The sequence below is a fragment of the Micropterus salmoides genome, unplaced genomic scaffold (assembly GCF_014851395.1).
Source record: "Micropterus salmoides isolate LMB-PRFRI ecotype aquatic unplaced genomic scaffold, ASM1485139v1 Ms_hic_scaffold_14, whole genome shotgun sequence".
Classification (NCBI taxonomy): Eukaryota; Metazoa; Chordata; class Actinopteri; order Centrarchiformes; family Centrarchidae; genus Micropterus; species Micropterus salmoides.
In genome coordinates, this window is record NW_024040485.1 from 31135840 (window position 1) to 31157839 (window position 22000).

General features: G+C 42.7%; 1 protein-coding gene across 2 annotated transcripts; it reads left to right on the plus strand.

The window, feature by feature from the left end:
• Window positions 1–9811: 9811 nt before the first annotated feature.
• On the plus strand, window positions 9812–22000 carry LOC119902691. 2 transcript variants are annotated; one of them, XM_038719027.1, is made up of 4 exons: window positions 9812–9904; window positions 10697–10781; window positions 16960–17072; window positions 18663–22000. In XM_038719027.1, exons 3-4 carry the CDS (start codon window positions 16973–16975, stop codon window positions 21971–21973), a joined length of 3411 nt encoding a protein of 1136 aa, XP_038574955.1. In that variant the 5' UTR covers window positions 9812–9904; window positions 10697–10781; window positions 16960–16972; the 3' UTR covers window positions 21974–22000. The 2 variants fall into 2 exon arrangements, with proteins under 2 accessions (XP_038574955.1, XP_038574956.1); XM_038719028.1 differs by lacking the exon at window positions 9812–9904 and adding an exon at window positions 10350–10373.

Consider the following 22000-nt stretch of genomic DNA (forward strand, 5'->3'; position numbering starts at 1 on the left):
ATCACAGTCACATTCAAGACACATTAAACACTGATTAAAGTGTAAATCTGTAGCACATAAAGCTCATTTTAAAAACAGGTGGTCTGGAGCAGTTTTTAGGTCTCACTTTATTTTAAAAAAAAAAGCAGTGTCCTCACCAACTTATCAAAAGGATTGTTCAGATTAACGTGTTCACAGCACATTTGTTAATCTGGAGTGTCCTTTATTCAGATATTCAGACTGTCGGGGCTCCACATCCGTCTGTCCAGATGTTAGCAGAGGTTTAATGTGGGTGGTGATGGAACAGTGGATAAGACACATACCTTTGGTGTGAGAGACTCGTACAGTTGTTTTGGATAAAAGCCTCTGCTGAATGAATAAATGCAAAATGCAATGCTTCATGATACCAGCAGGACTGAAGTAAATGTTCATATTGTATATGAACTCTAGATAGATATGAACTCTGTAGATATGAACTCTAGATATAACTCTAATGTTTAAAGAGCTCATATTCTGCTTTTTCCCTCTCCTTTATTGTGTTATAAATCTTTTTTGTGCATGTAATAGGTTTGCAAAGTGAAAAAGCCCAAAGTAGTGGTAGTAAAGAAAACTCTGCTCCTGAACTGCCTGAAAACAGCGCCATTGTAGTCCAGCCTCTTTTTCCATTACTGTGTTACCTTCTCTGCTTCTGATTGGCTAGTAGTCCTTAACTAGGCGCATGTGCAACTCCCAACAAAGATCATTTAGAGACAAGATGTATCACTCCGTAGCTAAAACGAAGCCTTCAATATAGGGTGAAAAGAGGAGCTGCAGCAATGTGCAGTCTGACAAAAATATGGTGTTTTTTGAAAATGAAACCATGTGAACCTGTTCTGGTACAACCTCTGAATAAGATTGTGAACCTGAAAATGAGCAGAACACCACTTCTTTAAGACTTGTGAAAGTGTTCACCTTCTCCGTTAAAACCTGTAAATGTCCTCACCAAGAAAAAAACAATGGAAACATTTTTATTTCCTTAAATAAGAACAACAGTCAAAGTTTAAATTAGTAGTATCACCTGCACTAGTAGTATTTCCACGTATTTATCCTAGACATTTACAGAAAATTTCAGAAAGTGAGATATCATTTTCATCAAATATGTTGATGATGTGTTTTTAGTTCATAAATAATTCTTAAAGTTTATCTCAGCATCACTACCTACTACTGAATGACAGCTGAACATCTGTTTTTTGTTTTGTTTTTATATTTCAGTATAGATATGTAGAGCGCCTGGATAGCTCAGTGGTTCATGCCACTGACTTTGGTACAGGTGATCGTGGGATTCCCAGTCAGGGCAGAGCAGGATCCAACGGTCAAGGTTGCCAAGGCTAAGTCACAAAGTACCCTCTGAAGGTCTGCTAGAAGCAGTCTGCTAAAACCATACTGATACACCACAGCAACAGTACTCCCAGAGATGTTTGGCTAGAAGATGAACGCCATAATTCACAAAGAGTATTAGGTGCAGAAGGCCAGAAGTCAAAGTTAAGGCTTGGCATCTAGGAGGAGGAAGAACCTTCATGGACAGACAGACCTGTACCACCGACAGGTAGAAGAAGTGGCTGATATCAAGAAATCCTACCTGTGGCTAGAAAAGGCTGGACTGAAGGACAGCACAGAAGTGTCATAGCTGTCATAGTGTTCAGGAACATCTGCCATGAGGATGGGCTGGAAGGTCAAAATGGAAGACGCCTCCTAAAATAGGTTAGAATGACCGAGCTAAGATCCTGTGGGACTTCAAGATCCAGACTGACAAACTGGTGATGGCTAACCAACCAGACATCGTGTTGATCGACAAACAGCAGAAGAAGGGAGCAGTGATAGGAGGAGTGATCCCAAGCGGCAGCAACATCAAGAAGAAGCTTGAAAAATACAAAGGGCTAAAGGGGAGCTAGAAAAGATGTGGAGAGTAAAAACAACTGTGGTGCCAGTGGTAATCGGAGCACTGGGGGCCCCCAAACTGGGAGAGTGGCTCCAGCAGATTCCAGGTCTCTGTCCAGAAGAGTGCGGTCCTAGGAACAGCGAAGATACAACAATGAATGAGCAGAAGTCTTTCATTTCGTCGGTTTTCTTACATTAGCTTAGCTTCACTACTTTACAACATGTTTGGTAAAGCGTGTTTCCAGAAAATGAACTGACCTTTATTTACACTATGTTGTTGTTTCAAGTTACGTCATTCTGTTCAGTGAGGCCTCTCAAACTTTGATATGTCCAGTGTTGGGAAGTAACTAGTTAAATGTAATTTGTTAAGTAATTTAATTTCAAAATAAATGTAACTATAATCTGTTACAGTTACTAAGAAAAAATTACAGTTACTTATGTTCAGGATTACATTGGGAGTTACATCTGAATATTTTCTGTAAAAAGCTCGACTTTTTGTTGAATTATATTCATTTGTTGCTTTGCATGTTTTTCATGTGCACAATGTCTTCCTCTGTCATTTCCACCTCAGCCGTTCAGTAAAGCTTGATGCTGTTCTGGTCCTTCTGTTTGAATTTGCAGCGCCGCCCGTCTGAAGGTTAAACTGTCTCTCAAGCTGTCTTTTTCTAAACGGTTGAAAACATTCATTAGAAATTTAGAAAGCAGCACCTTCCCAACACTGGATATGTTGATACAAGTTACTTCCTGTAAGCAGGTGAACTGAAAAGGTTTCGTTTTTAAAGAACAGCGACATCTAGCTGCATCCCTCAGTCAGAGACTCATGACAACTGGATATGTTGATACAAGGATACTTCCTGTAAGCAGGTGAACTGAAAAGGTTTCGTTTTTAAAGACACAGCGACATCTAGCTGGGCGTTTTCCCAGCATGCCTTGAAGTTTTCAGAGCAAGTCAGACAGAAATCTAAAAAATATCAGAACCACAACATGTGAGATTTGTGTGTCTGGTAGAAACACAGCAGACTTTTCCTGAGGGAATTACCCACAGTTCATAGCGTTGAGATGTTAAAAGCAGAGTACAAAGAAAGAAGTTACATTAAGTGTGTGATGCTGCGTTCATTAAAAATAGGCCTCTCGTCCTGAGGTGGCACGGTGGTGCAGTGGTTAGCACTGTCGGCTCACAGCAAGAAGGGTTCGAACCTCGGTCGTCCCAGGTCTTTCTGCGTGCAGTTTGCATGTTCTCCTCGTGTCTGGGGAGAATGTGTGTCTCACCCAAAGTCGTCCCCTCTGTAAGGCAGGAGCCCGGAGTACGTTCGCATCTGACAGTTTTAGGCGCCCATCAGTGCCCGGCCCTCTGCGCTGCTCTCTGGCTCTGGATCCTCAGTCCTGCCATTCTCCAGCTCTCCACCAGGTGTCCTCCACAGGCTCTTCCTCATTTCCTCTTCACCTGACCGCCACACCTGCTCTCCCTTCCCTCATCAGCCTCTCCCCATACATACCTGCTCACGCTCATCTTCCTGTTAGACTTCTGGTCTGCTGTGGGCCAGGTTACTTGTTGGATCTGCTTTTACCTGGACCTGGACCTGGACCTGGACCTGTATCTGCCTGCCAGCCTGTTCACCTGCATGTAAGTATATAAAGTTTAAACCCTTAAACTTTACTTTATCTGCCTGTTCTGTCTTCGTTTGACCTTCAGACACTCCTGAGCTTTTTAATTGGTACTACTTCCAACAAATCCTTGAAATTAGATAATTCAAAGTAAATTTAAAAAAAGGTCTGATCAAATTATTAATATAAGTGGAAAGTATTCAGCTGATTGTTTATCCAGACAAGAGTTCACAATATTAATAACAAAGCATTTTTAATTTCTGCTTTTACTGCATCTCTGGTTAGTTTGATAAACATCAACATCAGCAGCTGAAAGCAAAAAGAAAAATTTAAAGGATGAATACATGGAATAATTAAATAGTAAAATTTGCATTATAACACCTATAGTTGTGTCCGCATACATAATCACAGCCATCACTTTGTCCAGCAATCATAAACATTCTGTCAAAAAAACACCGCATGATGTTTAAATCTTTCTAAGAAATAACGACCTGTATCTGTTTTACAAGCGTTCATCTGTCTTTAAATCAGAAAACGACTCTGGAACGACCTGCGAGATGAAACAAATCAGCATCTTTGAAATCATCAATTGAATGACTTTAGTAAAAATAACTTTCCATGACAACAATAGACAGAGATATGAAAGACAAGGATGGCTCACAAAATATACATACTTATCTTTATTATACTGGACACAAACGGGCATAAACATTTTCTATAAAGTAGATGAGCAGTAAAATGGTGGTGGTTTTGCTGATAATAATTTAGTTTTATAGTCTGTGAAATGAAGAAAGAGAAATAAAGAAAAGAAAATAATTATGAAGAGTAGCATTAATGATGGAAACCCTGGACATTGACAAAACTAGGAGTATCAGTAGTAGTAGAAGAGGCTCATGAAGCAAACAGCTGGTCAGGTGTAACCACAGAAGGGCAGGCTTGAGAAGACTGAATACAATACTCATTTCAAAATCATTTCTTAAATTTCCACCGGCTCTTGATCTCCATTAAATTACTGAAGACAAACAGAATCTGGGAATCATCTTTGAGTCTTTGCACAGAAGCAAAAATAGCAGAAATAAGGTTTGGGGCCCAACATTAAACTGTTGTGGCCCCTGAAAAGCTCATTTCTCCCTCCTGTGTTTGCCTGCAGCCTCTCAGACTCTGCTGCTGGAACTCTTCCTGCCTCTAACTGTCTGCAGACTCCAGATCTCCTCGGTGCTTTACTGTCTATTGCCCCCATCTTTCTTTCAGAACAAATGTGTTCATCTGCTGCTCCGTCTCTCTGAAAACATCTTTTATAAAAAGGTTATTCCCCCATTTTAACTTCCATTTTTCAATGAATCACTCAGACTTTATTTGTAGAGCGCATTTCATGCAAAATAACAATACAAGGAGCCTGGCATTGTTTTTCCAGCATTACCAAATAACCAAAACAGAAGTTATTAGGCAACATTAACTTGAGAAAAATAAAATAAAATAAGAATTAAATTCAATAAAGAGAAGTAAGCATATAATAAGACACATAAGAGAAAAAAAAAGATCAATAAATATTAATTAATTAATTATTTAAATAATAAAAAAATAATTAGGAAAATACTAAGCTAAAAAGATTTAAAAAGTAAAAGTATTATTGTCTCTGAATGTTTTTACTATTTTATTACTGGATTATTATTTGATGGTTACTAACCTCCCGGGAACCATCACCTTATCGTGGTGGAGAGGTTTGTGTGCCCCGGTGAACCTGGAGGCTGTGTTGTCGGGAGCCTAGTGCTCCTGGTAGGTTCTCCCAAGGCAAAGTGGTTCCAGGTGAGGGGCCAGACTGAGAGTGGTTCACAAAGACCCTTGATGACGAATCGAGGAAGAGGAGGAGACACCCTGCCCGGAGGAAGCCCGGGGCCCCCATCTGGAGCCAGGCCCAGAGGGAGGGCTCGCCGGCGAGCGCCTGGTGGCCGGGTTTGCCATGGAGCCCAGCCGGGCTCAGCCCGAAGAAGCAACGTGACAAACTCAAATTGTCAGTTTAGAGAATTCGGCCTTCTTGGAGACCCTGAATGGAGTTCTGTATGGGGCTCCAGTAGGGGACTCCATAGTTCTGCTGGGAGACTTCAATGCGCATGTGGGCAATGATGGAGATACCTGGAAAGTCGTGATTGGGAGGAACGGCCCCCCTGATCTCAACCTGAGTGGGTGTTTGTTGTTAGACTTCTGTGCTAGTCATGGATTGTCTATAACGAACACCATGTTCGAGCATAAAGATGCTCATAAGTGTACATGGTACCAGAGCACCCTAGACCGAAGATCAATGATCGATTTTGTAATCGTTATATCTGATTTGAGGCCGCATGTTTCAGACACTCGGGTGAAGAGAGGGGCAGAGCTGTCAACCGATCACCATCTAGTGGTGAGTTGGGTCAGGGGGTGGGGGAAGACTCTGGACAGACCTGGTAAGCCCAAACGGGTAGTGCGGGTGAACTGGGAACGTCTGGAGGAGGTCCCTGTCCGTGAGATCTTCAACTCAAACCTCCGGCGGAGCTTTTCTGGCATCCCTGTGGAGGTTGGGGACATTGAACAGGAGTGGGCAACGTTCAAAACCTCTATTGCTGAAGCTGCAACGGAAAGCTGTGGTCTCAGGTGCCTCAAGGGGCGGTAACCCACCGTGGTGGACACCGGTGGTCAGGGAAGCCGTCCGACTGAAGAAGGAGGCCTTCTGGGATTTGTTGTCTAGGAGGACTCCGGAGGCGGTTGCAAGGTACCGACGTGCAGGTGTGGGAGATTTCGGAGAAGACATGGAGAAGGACTTTCGGTCTGCACCAAAGTGTTTCTGGAGAACTGTCCCCCATCTCAGGAGGGGGAAGTGGGGAACTGTCCAAGCTGTGTACAGTAAGGATGGGACCCTGTTGACCTCAACTGGGGAGGTAATTGGGCGGTGGAAGGAACACTTTGAGGAACTCCTAAATCCGACTGACACGCCCTCTTTAGTAGAGGCAGAGCTCGAGGCTGATGGGGGATTCTCGTCAATTTCCCTGGTGGAAGTCACTGAGGTAGTCAAACAACTCCACAGTGGCAAAGCCCCAGGGATTGATGAGATCCGCCCAGAAATGCTGAAAGCTTTGGGTGTGGATGGGCTGTCTTGGATGACACGTCTCTTTAACATTGCGTGGAAGTTGGGTACAGTGCCCAAGGAGTGGCAGACTGGGGTGGTGGTTCCCCTGTTCAAAAAGGGGGACCAGAGAGTGTGTGCCAATTACAGGGATATCACACTTCTCAGCCTCCCCGGTAAAGTCTATTCCAAGGTGCTGGAACGGAGGGTTCGGCCGATTGTCAAACCACAGATTGAAGAGGAACAATGCGGTTTTCGTCCCGGTCGTGGAACAACTGACCAGCTCTTTACTCTCACAAGGATCCTGGAGTGGGCTTGGTAGTATGCCCATCCAGTCTACCTGTGTTTTGTAGATCTGGAGAAGGCGTATGACCGGGTCCCCGGGAGATACTGTGGGAGGTGCTGCGGGAGTATGGGGTGAGGGCGGCCCTTCTCAGGGCTATCCAATCCCTGTACATCCAAAGCGAGAGCTGTGTCTGAGTACTCGGCAGTAAGTCAGACTCTTTCCAGGTGAGGGTTGGCCTTCGCCAGGGCTGCGCTTTGTCACCTATCCTGTTTGTGATATTCATGGACAGGATATCGAGGCGTAGTCATGGCGAGGAGGGGCTGCGGTTCAGGGGGCTTGGGATCTCATCACTGCTTTTTGCGGATGATGTATTCCTGATGGCATCATCGGTCTGTGACCTTCAGCTCTCACTGGATCGGTTCTCAGCCGAGTGCGAAGCGGTTGGGATGAGGATTAGCACCTCTAAATCTGTGGCCTTGGTTCTCAGCAGGAAACGGGTGGAGTGCCAACTCCAGGTAGGGAATGAGTCCTTACCCCAAGTGAAGGAGTTCAAGTACCTCGGGGTCTTGTTCACGAGTGAGGGGAGACTGGAGCAGGAGATTGGCCGGAGAATCGGAGCAGCAGGGGCGGTATTGCACTCGCTTTACCACACTCTTGTGACGAAAAGAGAGCTGAGCCGTAAGGCAAAGCTCTCTATCTACCGGTCGATTTTCGTTCCTACCCTCACCTATGGTCATGAAGGCTGGGTCGTGACCAAAAAAACGAGATTGCGGGTACAAGCGGCCGAAATGGGTTTCCTCAGGCGGTTGGCTGGTGTCTCCCTTAGAGATAGGGTGAGAAGCCCGGCCATCCGCGAGGAGCTCGGAGTAGAGCCGCTGCTCTTTTGCGTTTAAAGGAGCCAGTTGAGGTGGTTTGGGCATCTGGTAAGGATGCCTCCTGGACGGGCGACCCGACCCCGGATAAGCGGATGAAGATGGATGGATGGATGGATGCTTACTAATGTATTCATGTTTCAGTATAAATGTAGACAATGTACTGTTCAAGGTTGTAATAAATGTAAAGTGATTTAATCCCAAATCATTTTTGTGAAAGCCTGTAAATGACTGGAAAATACAGGTTTTTCAGGTGTCGCTCCAGCTGAAATCAAATATCTGAATATCTGTGAGAAACATTCTGCAGTTTTGGAATCATGAAAATATAAAACAAGGAAATCATTTCAAAACAAAAATTAAAAATTGCATAGCATTAACTTTAATTTGAAAAACAAAACACACTCGTCCACACCCACTTTAATTATGCCACGTTCACACCTAATCACCATAGAAATACCAAACATACCATCAGGAGTCTATACATCGCCCTGACAACCAGAGGCTCGCCTGACAACAGCTGGGGTGTTAACTGCCACACCTCTAAAGGCTGAACACTGTCAAGTGCACGTATACAGGCTAAATAAATACGTCCCAGTTGATCTACCTGAGTCTCACGCTTCAAAAGATTTTAGCATCTGATATAAAAAGCTCTTGTACAGAAAATCAGCAGGTTGAGACCCTCAAAGAATGATGTGACGTATTTAAAATAAACATGTTGCTTTCTTTATTTGATCTTTTAAAAGTGAATTGAGTTTTTTCTATATACATTTTGTAATTGTGGAAGGTTTGTTTGTGTCTGAATGTAAGATTTTTCTTTTATATAATCAGTAATAAGTCGAGTACTTCAAATCTTTACTCAAGTAAAAGTATCTGGTCAATAAACTATTCAAAGTACAGGTTACTTTGTGTTTTAATGTACTGTTCGGTGTGTGCAGCTGATATCTGACAGAGGCGCTTCAGTTAAAGCTCTCCTGTGTAACACAGCTTAGATGGCCGCTCATTTTGCTAAATGCAGCAAAATGCAGAGCAGATAACAGACTAGTTGTAACATTTAAAAATAGATTACTGAGACCAAAAGAATACTGGAGGAAAGTAAAGTGTAAAAGTACACTTTTTAAAAGTGAAAAGTTGCCTAACTTTTGTACTAATGAACTGGTAACGAGTTGCTACCCACCCGTTTGTAATGCTTCCTGATTGACTCTCTGATCATTCAGTTCTAGTTAAAGTATGAACGATATGAAAATATAAGCACACGTCATTACTAACTCAGAGGAGCTGCAGCAGTGACACTGATGACCCTTTTCTTCACGTCTGTTCAGTTGTGGTGGTTTAGGATCAGCTGAGTGAAGGTTTGGTTCATGGTTTCTTTGCTCTAAAAGCTGCTGTGGTTCGGTCCACACACTCTGCTCCCCTTCATAAAGAAATAGTGGCCTTTATTTTTGTTTTAGCAGCCTGAGATCTGAACAACAGCAGCTGCTTTCAGTCGGTTATATTTTGATCTTGTAAACTAAAAATGGGGTCTGATTCCTCCTCACTGTCTCGTTTCTGGGTCCCCTGTTATTCTCTTTCTATCTGCTGCCCTTGTGAAAGATCAGAGACAGATCGAACAGAACATATTTATTTCCAGATAAAATTCAACTATGTCTAAACACGATCAGGGACTGGGTGTGAGACCGCAGAACATATTTTGCAGCTCAGTACTGATAAGACAGAGGTTCTGTTGTTGCTCCAGAAAAAATGCCCCCATGATTATGCAAAATATTATAATATCTCCTCTGCTGCCCAGTCCTACTGTGGAATATTTGATAAATCTGCATTAGTTGACACCAGATGTCACAAACTCGCCTTCAGGTGATCGAGCTTTTTACACACAAACTTCGGAATGCTCTGCCCACACCCTCACTGTGTGCTGGTTCTGTGGACGTTTTCAAAAGGCAGCTGTGTTCTTGTGTCTGTTGCGTTGAATGTTGTCTGTCCTGTCGGTCCTGTTGAGGAGAGCTTCAACATCATAGTTTCTCATACAAAGTTGAAATTTTGTCTCAGACTGCAGAGCTGCAGTGGAGACAAGTCTCTCTGTTTGTCTCTGAAGAAAATTTAAACTGAATCAGGTTTTTCTCAACAAAACATCAGAATCTCTGACAAACACTGGTGAGTACACTGCCCTGCACAGACTACATGCAGTCACAGCTAACATTAGCTGAAGCTAATTTAACATTTTCCTGTTTGATTTAGTGATTGAGTTTGTTACACCACATAGACAGACTGTAGAGGAGAGCTGGAACAAATGAAACGCAGGACGAAAGTAAAACAGCAATTTTATCTGAGCTCATACATTTCTGATGTGCCAAACTACATCAGCACGTACAGAACGCAGTTTTGCGGAGTTATAGCAAAGAAGCTGTTTTTAATCACTGAAAGTAAATTCACTCAAGTAGTAATTTAATTTTAATTTAAGTTGTGTCATTGTCATGATCTGATGACGGGTTAGTTATATATTAAGAAGGACAGACATTTTAAATTAAAACAATATTAACATAAAAACAATTTAAATTTATACTGTTTGTGTTTCTTTCATCCCGACCGGTCAGGACAGAAGAAACGAGACGCATCTTCTGCTGTAAGTCAAATTAAACTGAAGTCGTTCCACATTTGGACAAAACATCAGCTGGTATTGATCGAACACGTTTCTGTCTGTATCTTTTAAAATGATGTTTATCTGAAAAGTGTTTCAATGGTTCCGGCTCTCTGCTCTATTTTAGCTTAGCAACGAGTTAAAGGTAGTTTTAACTAAAAGAACTGGTAACAGTAACTAAAACTAATGAATTGATTATCTGAAATCTATCAGCAGAATGACTGCCTAACCTAAAGAGAACAACATGTTGTTGACATACATATGTTCTTATGTCACTTGTGCTGAATGTTGTCTGTCCTGTCCATCAGGAGAGCTTCGACATCGCATTTCCTCAACTGAAGCCTCTCTGTTTGTCTCTGAAGAAAAATCCATCAGACTCTCTGACAAACACTGGTGAGTACACTGTTAGTTGGCCAAATTTAATTAAAACCAGAATCTGACTTTGTTTCATTTAAAATATTATGACAGGTGTGTAAAAAAAACAAGTCAACTTTGACATGTATATACTTTATATACTACTCTATACTTATACTTTAAAACGATATAACTATATAAAACAGGGAGAAGAAAAAACACAGAGTGCAGTCACAGCTAACCTTAGCTTAAGATGATTTACCCTTTTTTTTTTTTAATAACCTGTTTCCTGTTTCTTTAGTCTCACACACACACATTGAACTGTCTTTCCTGAGGTTTGTTTAAAGACAGTCTCACATTTGGTAAAGATCCCCTCCACTCAGACATTTCCAAATCATGTTACAATGCTCAGGTCAGTTCTGCCACAGGTACAGTGAGGAAAATAAGTATTTGAACACCCTGCTATTTTGCAAGTTCTCCCACTTAGAAATCATGGAGGGGTCTGAAATTGTCATCGTAGGTGCATGTCCACTGTGAGAGACATAATCTAAAAAAAAAATCCAGAAATCACAATGTATGATTTTTTAACTATTTATTTGTATGATACAGCTGCAAATAAGTATTTGAACACCTGAGAAAATCAATGTTAATATTTGGTACAGTAGCCTTTGTTTGCAATTACAGAGGTCAAACGTTTCCTGTAGTTTTTCGCCAGGTTTGCACACACTGCAGGAGGGATTTTGGCCCACTCCTCCACACAGATCTTCTCTAGATCAGTCAGTCACAGAGTTTGAGCTCCCTCCAAAGATTCTCTATTGGGTTTAGGTCTGGAGACTGGCTAGGCCACGCCAGAACCTCGATATGCTTCTTACAGAGCCACTCCTTGGTTATCCTGGCTGTGTGCTTCGGGTCATTGTCATGTTGGAAGACCCGGCCTCGACCCATCTTCAATGCTCTAACTGAGGGAAGGAGGTTGTTCCCCAAAATCTCGCAATACATGGCCCCGGTCATCCTCTCCTTAATACAGTGCAGTCGCCCTGTCCCATGTGCAGAAAAACACCCCCAAAGCATGATGCTACCACCCCCATGCTTCACAGTAGGGATGGTGTTCTTGGGATGGTACTCATCATTCTTCTTCCTCCAAACACGGTTAGTGGAATTATGACCAAAAAGTTCTATTTTGGTCTCATCTGACCACATGACTTTCTCCCATGACTCCTCTGGATCATCCAAATGGTCATTGGCAAACTGAAGACGGGCCTTGACATGTGCTGGTTTAAGCAGGGGAACCTTCCGTGCCATGTGTGATTTCAAACCATGACGTCTTAGTGTATTACCAACAGTAACCTTGGAAACGGTGGTCCCAGCTCTTTTCAGGTCATTGACCAGCTCCTCCCGTGTAGTTCTGGGCTGATTTCTCACCTTTCTTAGGATCATTGAGACCCCACGAGGTGAGATCTTGCATGGAGCCCCGGTCCGAGGGAGATTGACAGTCATGTTTAGCTTCTTCCATTTTCTAATGATTGCTCCAACACAGTGGACATGCACCTACGATGACAATTTCAGACCCCTCCATGATTTCTAAGTGGGAGAACTTGCAAAATAGCAGGGTGTTCAAATACTTATTTTCCTCACTGTACCTGTGGCAGAACTGACCTGAGCATTGTAAGCGAGGTGGCTGTGGCTCAGGAGGTAGAGCGTTGGCTGTTAATCAGAAGATTAAGATTACTATCATTATCAAAATCTGTTTGAGTACTTAGGCTCAATGTACGAATGTGTGTGAATGGTGCTTTGAGTGGTCGAAAAGAGTAGAAAGGCACTATACAAATACGGAGCATTTACATTTAAGTGTACTCCATCCACGCAGCTGTGTGCACCATGATTTGGGATGTTCAGCAGACACGCAGCGCTGCTCCACTGTGACAAAAAGGACTCCAACTCCAATCTTATTGCCTCGGGAACGCCCATTCACAAACAGTCACATCAGTGACAGTGTAAACCAGAAACAAACAAATGCACGGATAGTGACAGCTCATCTTTTGAAACACCCACTACGGAACTAAACTGTACTCACCTCTTTTGTCAGTCCTCCTTTCCTGCCATCAGTGACAATATATTGTTCACACGTGGATGTTTTATTTGGCATATTTGAATTAGCCTCCAGTATAGTTGATGCTGCAGGTGGTAATGCCAAAATAATAACAATAAAGTGAAGATATGCATCTGTTCATTCCTCACTCATTCATTCTTGTCAAAGCTTTTATGTAGGTTTTATTGATACATATCGGTTCATTACAACAACAAAAATGCAAAGGATACAATTATCAATACATCTCACATTGACAGAAGCTAAAATTTAATTCATTTCGATATTGGAGCTTTATATGGCTTTTTATTGTTTAAGTGTTCTATGGAGGTGCAGTACTGTTTCAGTTCAACAGTAAACTGATTGAAGCAGGGTTTGGATCCAGTTCACTGTGTGGATGTGGAGCTGCACAATATAGCTCAGATTGTCCGGACCGTGAAGTTTATAACATAACATTCTTGTCAAAGCTACCCGCAGATTAATCACTGTCAAGTATAGGGAGATGTCACGATCCTGTCCTGTGGTTGTCTGTGTTATTATTTTGGCCGTGCCTTCTCTTTGTTCTGTATTTTGATTCTTGTTTCTGGGTTTTGGTTCCATGTCTTATGTTATACTGTTTCGCATTGTTCATTTTTGTGGGGATTTTCGCGTTGGTTCTCTTTGTTTTCTTGCCTCACTACTTCGTCCTGCGTTCCAGTTCTGTGTCTTAGTTCATGTATTAGTGTTTTCTCCCAGTCTGTGTACTTCGGTGTTTGTTGTTATTTTGCCTATGTCTGCTCTGTGTTCTGGGCCCTGTTTCAGAAAGCGGGTTTAGTGAAAACTCTGAGTAAGTTGAGCCTGAGAAGAGGGAAACTCTGGGTTTTCAGTTTCAGAGAGCGAGTTCAGATAAACTCTAGTTCTGTAACCCCAGCAACTTACCCTGTGAACCTAACCTCCTCAAGAAGAGGAATACTTCAATGAACAGTAACCTTTCATCTTGTAGTTGCACTGATTGAACATTCCTATCGTAGTTATCAGTTGGATATGATGTGAATATTGTATTATATCTGGAGTGAGAGTGGTGCAGCTGAAACAAATAAATGTAGTTTAAAAGTGAGTTTTTTATTATCTGCTGATAGTCTGAATGTGTTTTGACAGCATTTCATAAAATACAAAATTTTATTAATGTAAAATTGACGTCTAAAACTTTACAGTAAGTTTGAACCTAGACACATTTTCCACTGCAAAAAAATCATTAATAGCCATATGCCTACTGAGTCGGACTGTGGCTTTACAATCACAGGTCCATGAGTGGCCTAAACTGTGTCTAATCTGTTCGATTATCACCTTCAGTTATTGCCACCGGCATTTAGTCCCGTCAGGTCCAGCTGAATAAACAGGCCTGTAGCTATTTAATATGAATAACAGGCTGGAGGAGAATCCCAGCACTTTATCATTCATTAAGGAAATTCCAGTCTGGTAAATGATGAATGAGCAACGATGTATAAAATGTAATGTTAACATATCGATCCTCCACTCCTGCGTTTTAGAGCCAATCATGGTCCGCGTTGGCACTCATTCATATTTTTAGCTCCACCTGATTTAAAATAGAGGATCTGCCTTTATTTACCCGTTGCCATGGCGAATCGTATTATCGGACCTCCATTGATGATGGCTTTTTTTCCCCAGCAGGCTCAACATACTCAGAGTTGAATGAACTAATACCTGTTCTGAAACCGGAAACTTTGACAGCACAGAGTTCGTCAACCCAGACTTCAGGTTTACACTCAGTTTGTTGAACCTGCTTTTTGAAACGGGGCCCTGTTCTTAGTTCAGTCTGTTTTCCCCGTTACGTTTGTAGTCTATCTGTATGATTAGATTTTAGTCTGTTCCAGTATGTTTCCTCTCTTGTGTCAGTTGCCTGTGCCTTGTGTTCAGTCTGTGCCGGCCTAAGTTCTTGTCTTAGTCTGTTTTTATCTGGTGTTTGTTTCATGCTCACTTTCTGTCTGCCTGTCGAGTGTTGTCTGTTCCCCCAGTGATCCCTTTGCCTACCTGTCTCTCTGTTTTACCCTGCTGTCTCTCTGCCTGCCTGTCTCGTTAGCCCTGGTCTCTGTCACCTGTGCTGCTCCCGCCTGCTTGTTAGTACCTGGTGTATAAATGGTTGGTGTTTCTATTCAGTTCCCGTCCGGTCATTGTCATAGATGTGTGTTCTGCCTGATTCAGAGATTCCTGTTACCTTTCGTGTTGGACTTGGCCAGTCATCACTATTTGTAAGCTTTGTTCTTTTGTTGGATTGAAACCCTGGAACTGTATCTCTGCTCTCAGTGTCTTGCATTTGGGCCCTCTCCTGCTATGCGCTCATCAATCCTGACAGGAGATGCAGCCCACATAAATATTCACGACAGGATGCGAGTCTGTCATGTAAAGTTCTTTAGTGCGCTCGCAGAATTTCAGCCTGAAACCTGCTGAATATAACTGAATCTACCAAAATGTATCAAAGCTTGAACTTTGGTTTGGACCTTGATGCAGAATTTCAGATGTGAAAGGGCCCTTAGTTACAATTGAATTCATCTTTCTTTAGAAAGATGAGATAAAGGATTAGCAACACATGTAGTCACAGCCATTCTTTATGGGGCACAAGCCTTCTTTGTCTTTGACTGTGAGGTGGAAGATCATAAAGACATTGAGGGGAACTTGAAGATGATCAAGAAGATTCCCAGCTTTGCTATAGATGGTGATGGTTCGCTTAAAATGGAATACAAGGAGAGAGCAAATGTTGAGAAATTCTCCTGCAGATTCTTTGGAGGCTTTTCTCTTGAAAAAAGCAGGATGCAGTAGAAGTCTACCAAAGCCTGCCAAAAGTTAGTCGGCTAACCCATTGATCCTGTGAGAGGAAAATAATATTGAGGCAACATTAAGATATCAGAACTTAAAGCACTATAAAAATTTTTTTATAAAACTTAAACCTGCAGTTTTATTGGCCACTTGTATTCAGCAGAAACAAGTAGTGAACATTAACCTGTCAGCACTTTGTAAGTTTATGATCAAACAGCAGCTTGTTTCTTCCTCCAGCAGCTACAGAGCAGCATGATGCTTCATGAGAGAAATATCTGGCTCTTTAGCTTCTAAACGCTCAGCTATCTTCACCAGCTTGACTCTAACTGTCTTTTTTTTGCTGCTGAGCAGTCGTGTACGGCGTCTTTATTACAGCTATATTTTCAGGAACGGTGGGTACGCAAAGAAGTAGTGAGCCCAAACGCAAGACACAGAGCTGAGATGGAGTTCAGGGATCTCTAATACAAAGCACAAAAACCAGCATGAACAAAACTCACAGATACAGGAACTGGTAACATCCAAAAGGTAGTAACACAACATCCGACAGAACAGACATGCGACAATGACCAGACAGGGAATGAACAGAAACACCAAACATTTATACACCGGGACTAACAAGCAGGGCGGGAGCAACTCAGGTGACTGTGATCAGGGTTAACGAGGCAGAGAGACAGAAGGGGAAAACAGAGAGACTGGATGGCAGGCAGATACTGGAGGTGAGAAGACACAAGTACTGAACACTAAACATATCGAAGTAACAGATCAGAATAAGAAAAATAGCAAACTAATCTAGACACCATCAGACATATCACCACTATACCAACACCAACAAGGAACACAGACTGAAGCTAAGTAAAACACTGAACTGGGAACTAAGACACTAAGAAGACAGACATGAGTGACAGACAGAGACGGGCATGAGTGAAACCCAAAACACAACAGACTATATAACAGATACTGGACACAGGACAACAGACGGGATCGAACCCAAGACTCAACAACTCTGAGACATAAACACTGGACTGGGAACAAAGACATGGAACCAAAACACAAATTAAATAACAGATACGGAAGGGACTATAAATAACAGGACTGACAGAGAACTAAATGAACAAAGCAGACAGACAGTGTGACATATATATGTATATTTGTATGAAAGTGTCCTATAAATTAATGAGTGAAAACATCAAATTAAAGTATAAACATGAGGGTGGCTGGGCATTACCAAATATTTTAAACATCACACAGAGAAATAACAGGTTGGACAGCAGAAGAGTCAGAGAAGTGAACTATCAAGCTGTTGTCCATTTTGTCCAGTTCAGACTGAGCGATGGACTCTGAAGCCAGCGGGACGATGGAGGTGGCGGCACTCGGCCGGCCTTTCAGCCTCGGGATGTTGTACGACTGCCGCAAAGACTCACTCGTTCCTGGTAAGGATTCACATGTGAAGATACTTAATGCGTCACAACCAACCTTTCAGGATTTAAAGCCACATTCAACAACATTTACATATACATTTTACATTTACTCATTTGGCAGACACTTTTATCCAAAGTAACTTACATTTGAGGAACAACATACAAGCACCATCAAAGCATCAACTACAACAGGAATCATGACACCCAAGTTTCTCACCACCTTGGTTGGAGTGATGGTTGCGGAGTCAATTTGTAGTTTGATGTTATGGTGGATAGATTGCTTGGCTGGAATGACCAAGAGTTCAGTCTTAGAGAGGTTTAGTTGAAGGTGGCAAGCCTTCATCCATGCAGATATGTCTGATCCGTGCCGAGACAGTGGGATCGCCTGGCGGGAAGGATAGGTAGAGTTGCGTGTCGTCTGCGTAGCAGTGGTAAGAAAAGCCATGCGAACGAATGATCGGCCCCAGTGAGGTGGTGTAAATTGAGAAGAGAAGGGGCCCAAGCACTGAGCCTTGGGGCACCACTGTGGAGAGGCAGTGGGAGGAGGATAATTGTCCTTGCCACAAAACATTGTAGGAACTCCCCGAGAGTTAGGATTCGAACCACAGGAGTGCTACACTCGAGATGCCCATTGCTGAGAGAGCGGATAGCAGGATCCTGTGGTTGACTGTGTCAAAGGCAGCTGATAGGTCAAGCAGGATAAGAACTGAAGATTGGGCTGCAGCTTTAGCTGACCTTAGGGCCTCTGTTACAGACAGAAGAGCCGTTTCAGTAGAGTGGGCACTCTTAAAACCAGACTGATATGGATCTAAGAGGTCATTCCGTGAGAGGAATTCTGAGACCTGTTTGAATACTGCCCGTTCAATACTTTTGGTAGTAGGTAGAAGAGACACTGGTCGATAGTTCTCAACTTGAGTTGGGTCAAGTGAGGGCTTTTTGAGCAAGGGTGTAACCCGAGCCCTTTTGAAAGTGGTCGGGAAGGTTCCTGAAGCCAGAGAAGTATTTATCACATGAGTGATTGTCGGGACCATAGTAGGAGATAAGGCTTGGAGGAGATACGTAGGAATCGGGTCCAGTGGGCATGTAGTTGGACGGCTACTGGTCAAGAGTTCTGATACTTTCGCTCTCTGTGAGAGAAGTAAACAAGGAGAGTGAACAACCACTGACATGGAAGGGCAGGGGAAAAGATGTAGTAGGACTGCTACAATGGTTGAGTTTGAGTGTTTCAAAGACTTAGCTAGTTATAGCCTCCACTTTGCCTGTGAAGAAGGCAGCAAAGGTATCAGCAGACAAGTTTGTGGGTGGTGGAGGTCGTTTGATCACTTTTGCTTCTTTTTAATTATCTGAACTCAGCAGATAAATCATGTGTCACTTGTTCTGATACAGATTACCAACATGTTTTGTTTTAAATCATGTCAGGAAGAAGCTATTTTAATTTGTGAATTGATCCTTTTCTTAATATAACACAGAGAAGGTTCTTACAAACAGCCAGCGTTGGTTTGCTACTTTTATTCTTAGAATTTCTCTGATTTTGTGTTTAAAAGCTAAGCCTTACTATCATGCAATAAAAGGCAGTTTGACTTCTCCTCTTCTTTTTGGCAGGCATTACGCTGTGGGACCGCAATGACCTGGAAAAAGATAAAGGAGAAAGACCAAAACCGAACACTGACTTTGAGATCGTTGCATCTGAATCAATTGAGGACAAATCTTCAGCTCTAAACATTGAAGCTTCCCTGAAGACAAGTTTCTTGAGTGGACTGGTTGAGGTTGATGGATCGGCCAAATACCTGAACGACAGTAAGATTTCCAAAAATCAGGCCAGAGTAACTCTGAAGTACAAGGCTACCACAAAGTTCCAGGAACTGTCGATGGATCACCTTGGAAGAGACAATATGAAGCATTCATATGTCTTTGATAAAGGATTAGCAACACATGTAGTCACAGCCATTCTTTATGGGGCACAAGCCTTCTTTGTCTTTGACCATGAGGTGTCTAAAAAAGAAGATCATCAAGACATTGAGGGGAACTTGAAAGTTATGATCAAGAAGATTCCCAGCCTTGCTATAGAGGGTGAAGGTTCCCTAAAACTGAAAGACAAGGACAGAGCAAATGTTGAGAAATTCTCCTGCAGATTCTTTGGAGACTTTGCTCTTGAAAAAAGTCCTGTGTCCTTTCAGGATGCAGTAGAAGTCTACCAAAGCCTGCCAAGATTACTGGGAGCCAACGGAGAAAAGGCTGTACCGATGAAAGTCTGGCTGTTGCCACTGACAAGTTTAGATTCTTCTGCTGCAAAACTGGTCCGTCAGATAAGTTTAGGATTAGTTCAGGAATCACAGAGAGTCCTGGAGGACTTCAGTGAGCTGGAAATGAGGTGCAATGACACAATGAGAACCACCACCGCACAGCAGTTCCCACAGATTGGCAAAAAGATTAAAAGCTTTAAAGAGATGTGCTCTGAGTTCAAACTGGGATTCCAACAAAACTTGGCAAAGAAACTTCCAGCAATCCGAGGAGGAGGAGGAGAAGAGGAGGCTGTGCTCGCAGAGATCCTGAAGAAGAGACATTCTTCTCCTTTCAACACCAAAGACCTGAATGAGTGGATGGACTGTAAAGAGAGAGAAGTCTACACCTTAATGTCTTTAACCAACATGATGAAAAACACCACAATCATCACGTCTCAAACACACCTGTACAGGGAAACCCTCAGTGCAGAGCATGCTGTGTGTTTTGTTTTCACCTCCCTGGGAAGTGCTGAACCGTACCTCTCAGCTTTATCTAACTACATAAAACAAACACCCGAAGCAGACGACCCTCAAGATGTAGAGAAGGAACAATGGTTCACCTCAAAAGAAATAACAGATGCAATGAGGAATAAAGCAAAGCTCTTCAGTGACTTTGCAGAGGCCAACAAGGAGAACAAGAACATAAAGTTCCTGACAGTGGGATTAACAAATGAGACACAGAAAGGTTCAAGCATCTACCTTCATGAAGGCGGCTTTTCTGTCAATAAGAACTTTGAGCCGCCTTCAAAGCCTGAAACAGTAACAGCAAGTGACATAAAGCACAACAGTGTGACACTGAAGATTTCTGCGCCCAGATTTGGAGCAGAGAACATCACCTCCTACTCTATAGAGTACTGTGTCAGAGGAGAGGATGGATGGCAACAAGAGACAGCATCAAAAGCTGGAGAAGTGACAGTGAGCCATCTGAGTCCTAACACAGAGTATATGTTCAGATGCAGAGCAGTGACCTCAGCAGGTTTTGGGCCGGCCAATGAAGCCAGTGGTTCCATTAAAACCTTACCTACTACTAAAACCTGCTCAAGTCTTTCTGATTCTGTTAAAGAAAAAAGCACATTGTTAGAACCCCAGACCGGTCCTGTCCCTGTTTATAAAATCCCCCTGAAAGATGAACGAATCAGTGCCCCTGGCTGCAGGAGTTTCAGTTTTGGGAAAAAGTCCACTAAACCTAATCGCACCATCATGCTTCTGGGAGCAACTGGAGCTGGGAAGTCAACTCTCATCAATGGGATGATCAATTACATTCTAGGTGTCGAATGGGAGGATTCATATCGGTTTAAGTTAATTGATGAGGGTCAGTCGAGATCACAGGCTGAAAGCCAGACTTCTGAAGTCACTGTGTACAAAATCAACCACCAGGAGGGTTTTAAAACAGAATACTCTCTGACCATTGTTGACACTCCAGAGTTTGGAGATACAAGAGGCTTAATAAGAGACAGACAGATCACAGAACAATTGTGTAATCTCTTCTCTGCTGAGCTTGGTGTCAGTGAAATTGACGCTGTGTGTTTTGTAGCTCAGGCTTCTTTAGCTCGACTCACGCCAACACAGAAATATGTGTTTGACTCCATACTCTCAATCTTTGGCAAAGATGTGGCAGAAAACATCAGGGTTCTGGTGACATTTGCAGACGGCCAGCGTCCACCAGTTCTAGAGGCAATCAATGCTTCAGGTGTCCCATGTCCTAAAACAAAAGACGGGCTGCCAGTTCACTTCAAATTCAATAACTCAGCTTTGTTTGCAGACAACAAGTCATCTGCAGCAGGCAGCATGAGTGGGGATGATGAGGATGAAGATGGAGGCTTTGATCAGATGTGCTGGAACATGGGGACAAAAAGCATGAAGAGGTTCTTTGCTGCTTTGAATCTCACAGAAACTAAAAGCTTGACTATGATGAAGAAGGTTCTCAGAGAAAGAAAGCAGCTCGAGAATTCAGTTGAAAACTTGCAGGAGCAGGTTAAAGTTCAGTTAGCCACGCTTCAGGAGATCAAAGACACAACTGAAAAACTGAAAGAGAATGAGGCAGAGATCAGCAGAAATGAGCACTTTAAGTTTAAAATCATTTTCACTAAACCTGTTCAACTGGATATTCTTGGTACTGGAGATTACTTCATGAACTGTCAGCAGTGTGATGTCACCTGTCACTATGCCTCTGCAACACCCAACGATGCAGATAAAATACGCTGCTTGGAAATGGGATCAGATGGATACTGTAATCAGTGTCCAGGCAAATGTTTCTGGAGTGTACATTTTATTCAGAAGTACAGATGGGAGTATCAGGAAGTACAAGAAAAACGAACAGTGAAAGAGCTGAGAGAAAAGTACCTGAAAGCCTCAGAGGCTAAGGCACCTGTTCAGGTATTGATTGATAAACTGAAGGCTGAATATGATCATGTGCAGACTAGCGTGGTGAACCTGATGAAGTGGTCTTTTGAGTGTTTAAACAGACTTAAAGAGATAGAACTGAAGGCAAATCCTCTCTCAGCTCCAGAGTACATTGACATGCTGATTGAGGGAGAGAAATCTGAGGCCAAGCCAGGCTGGAAGAAACGAGTTCAGTCCCTGTTAACTTGGAGAGAACAAGCTGAGATCATAGCTACTATATACACATGAGAGAATCTGTTCTGTCCATATTGATCA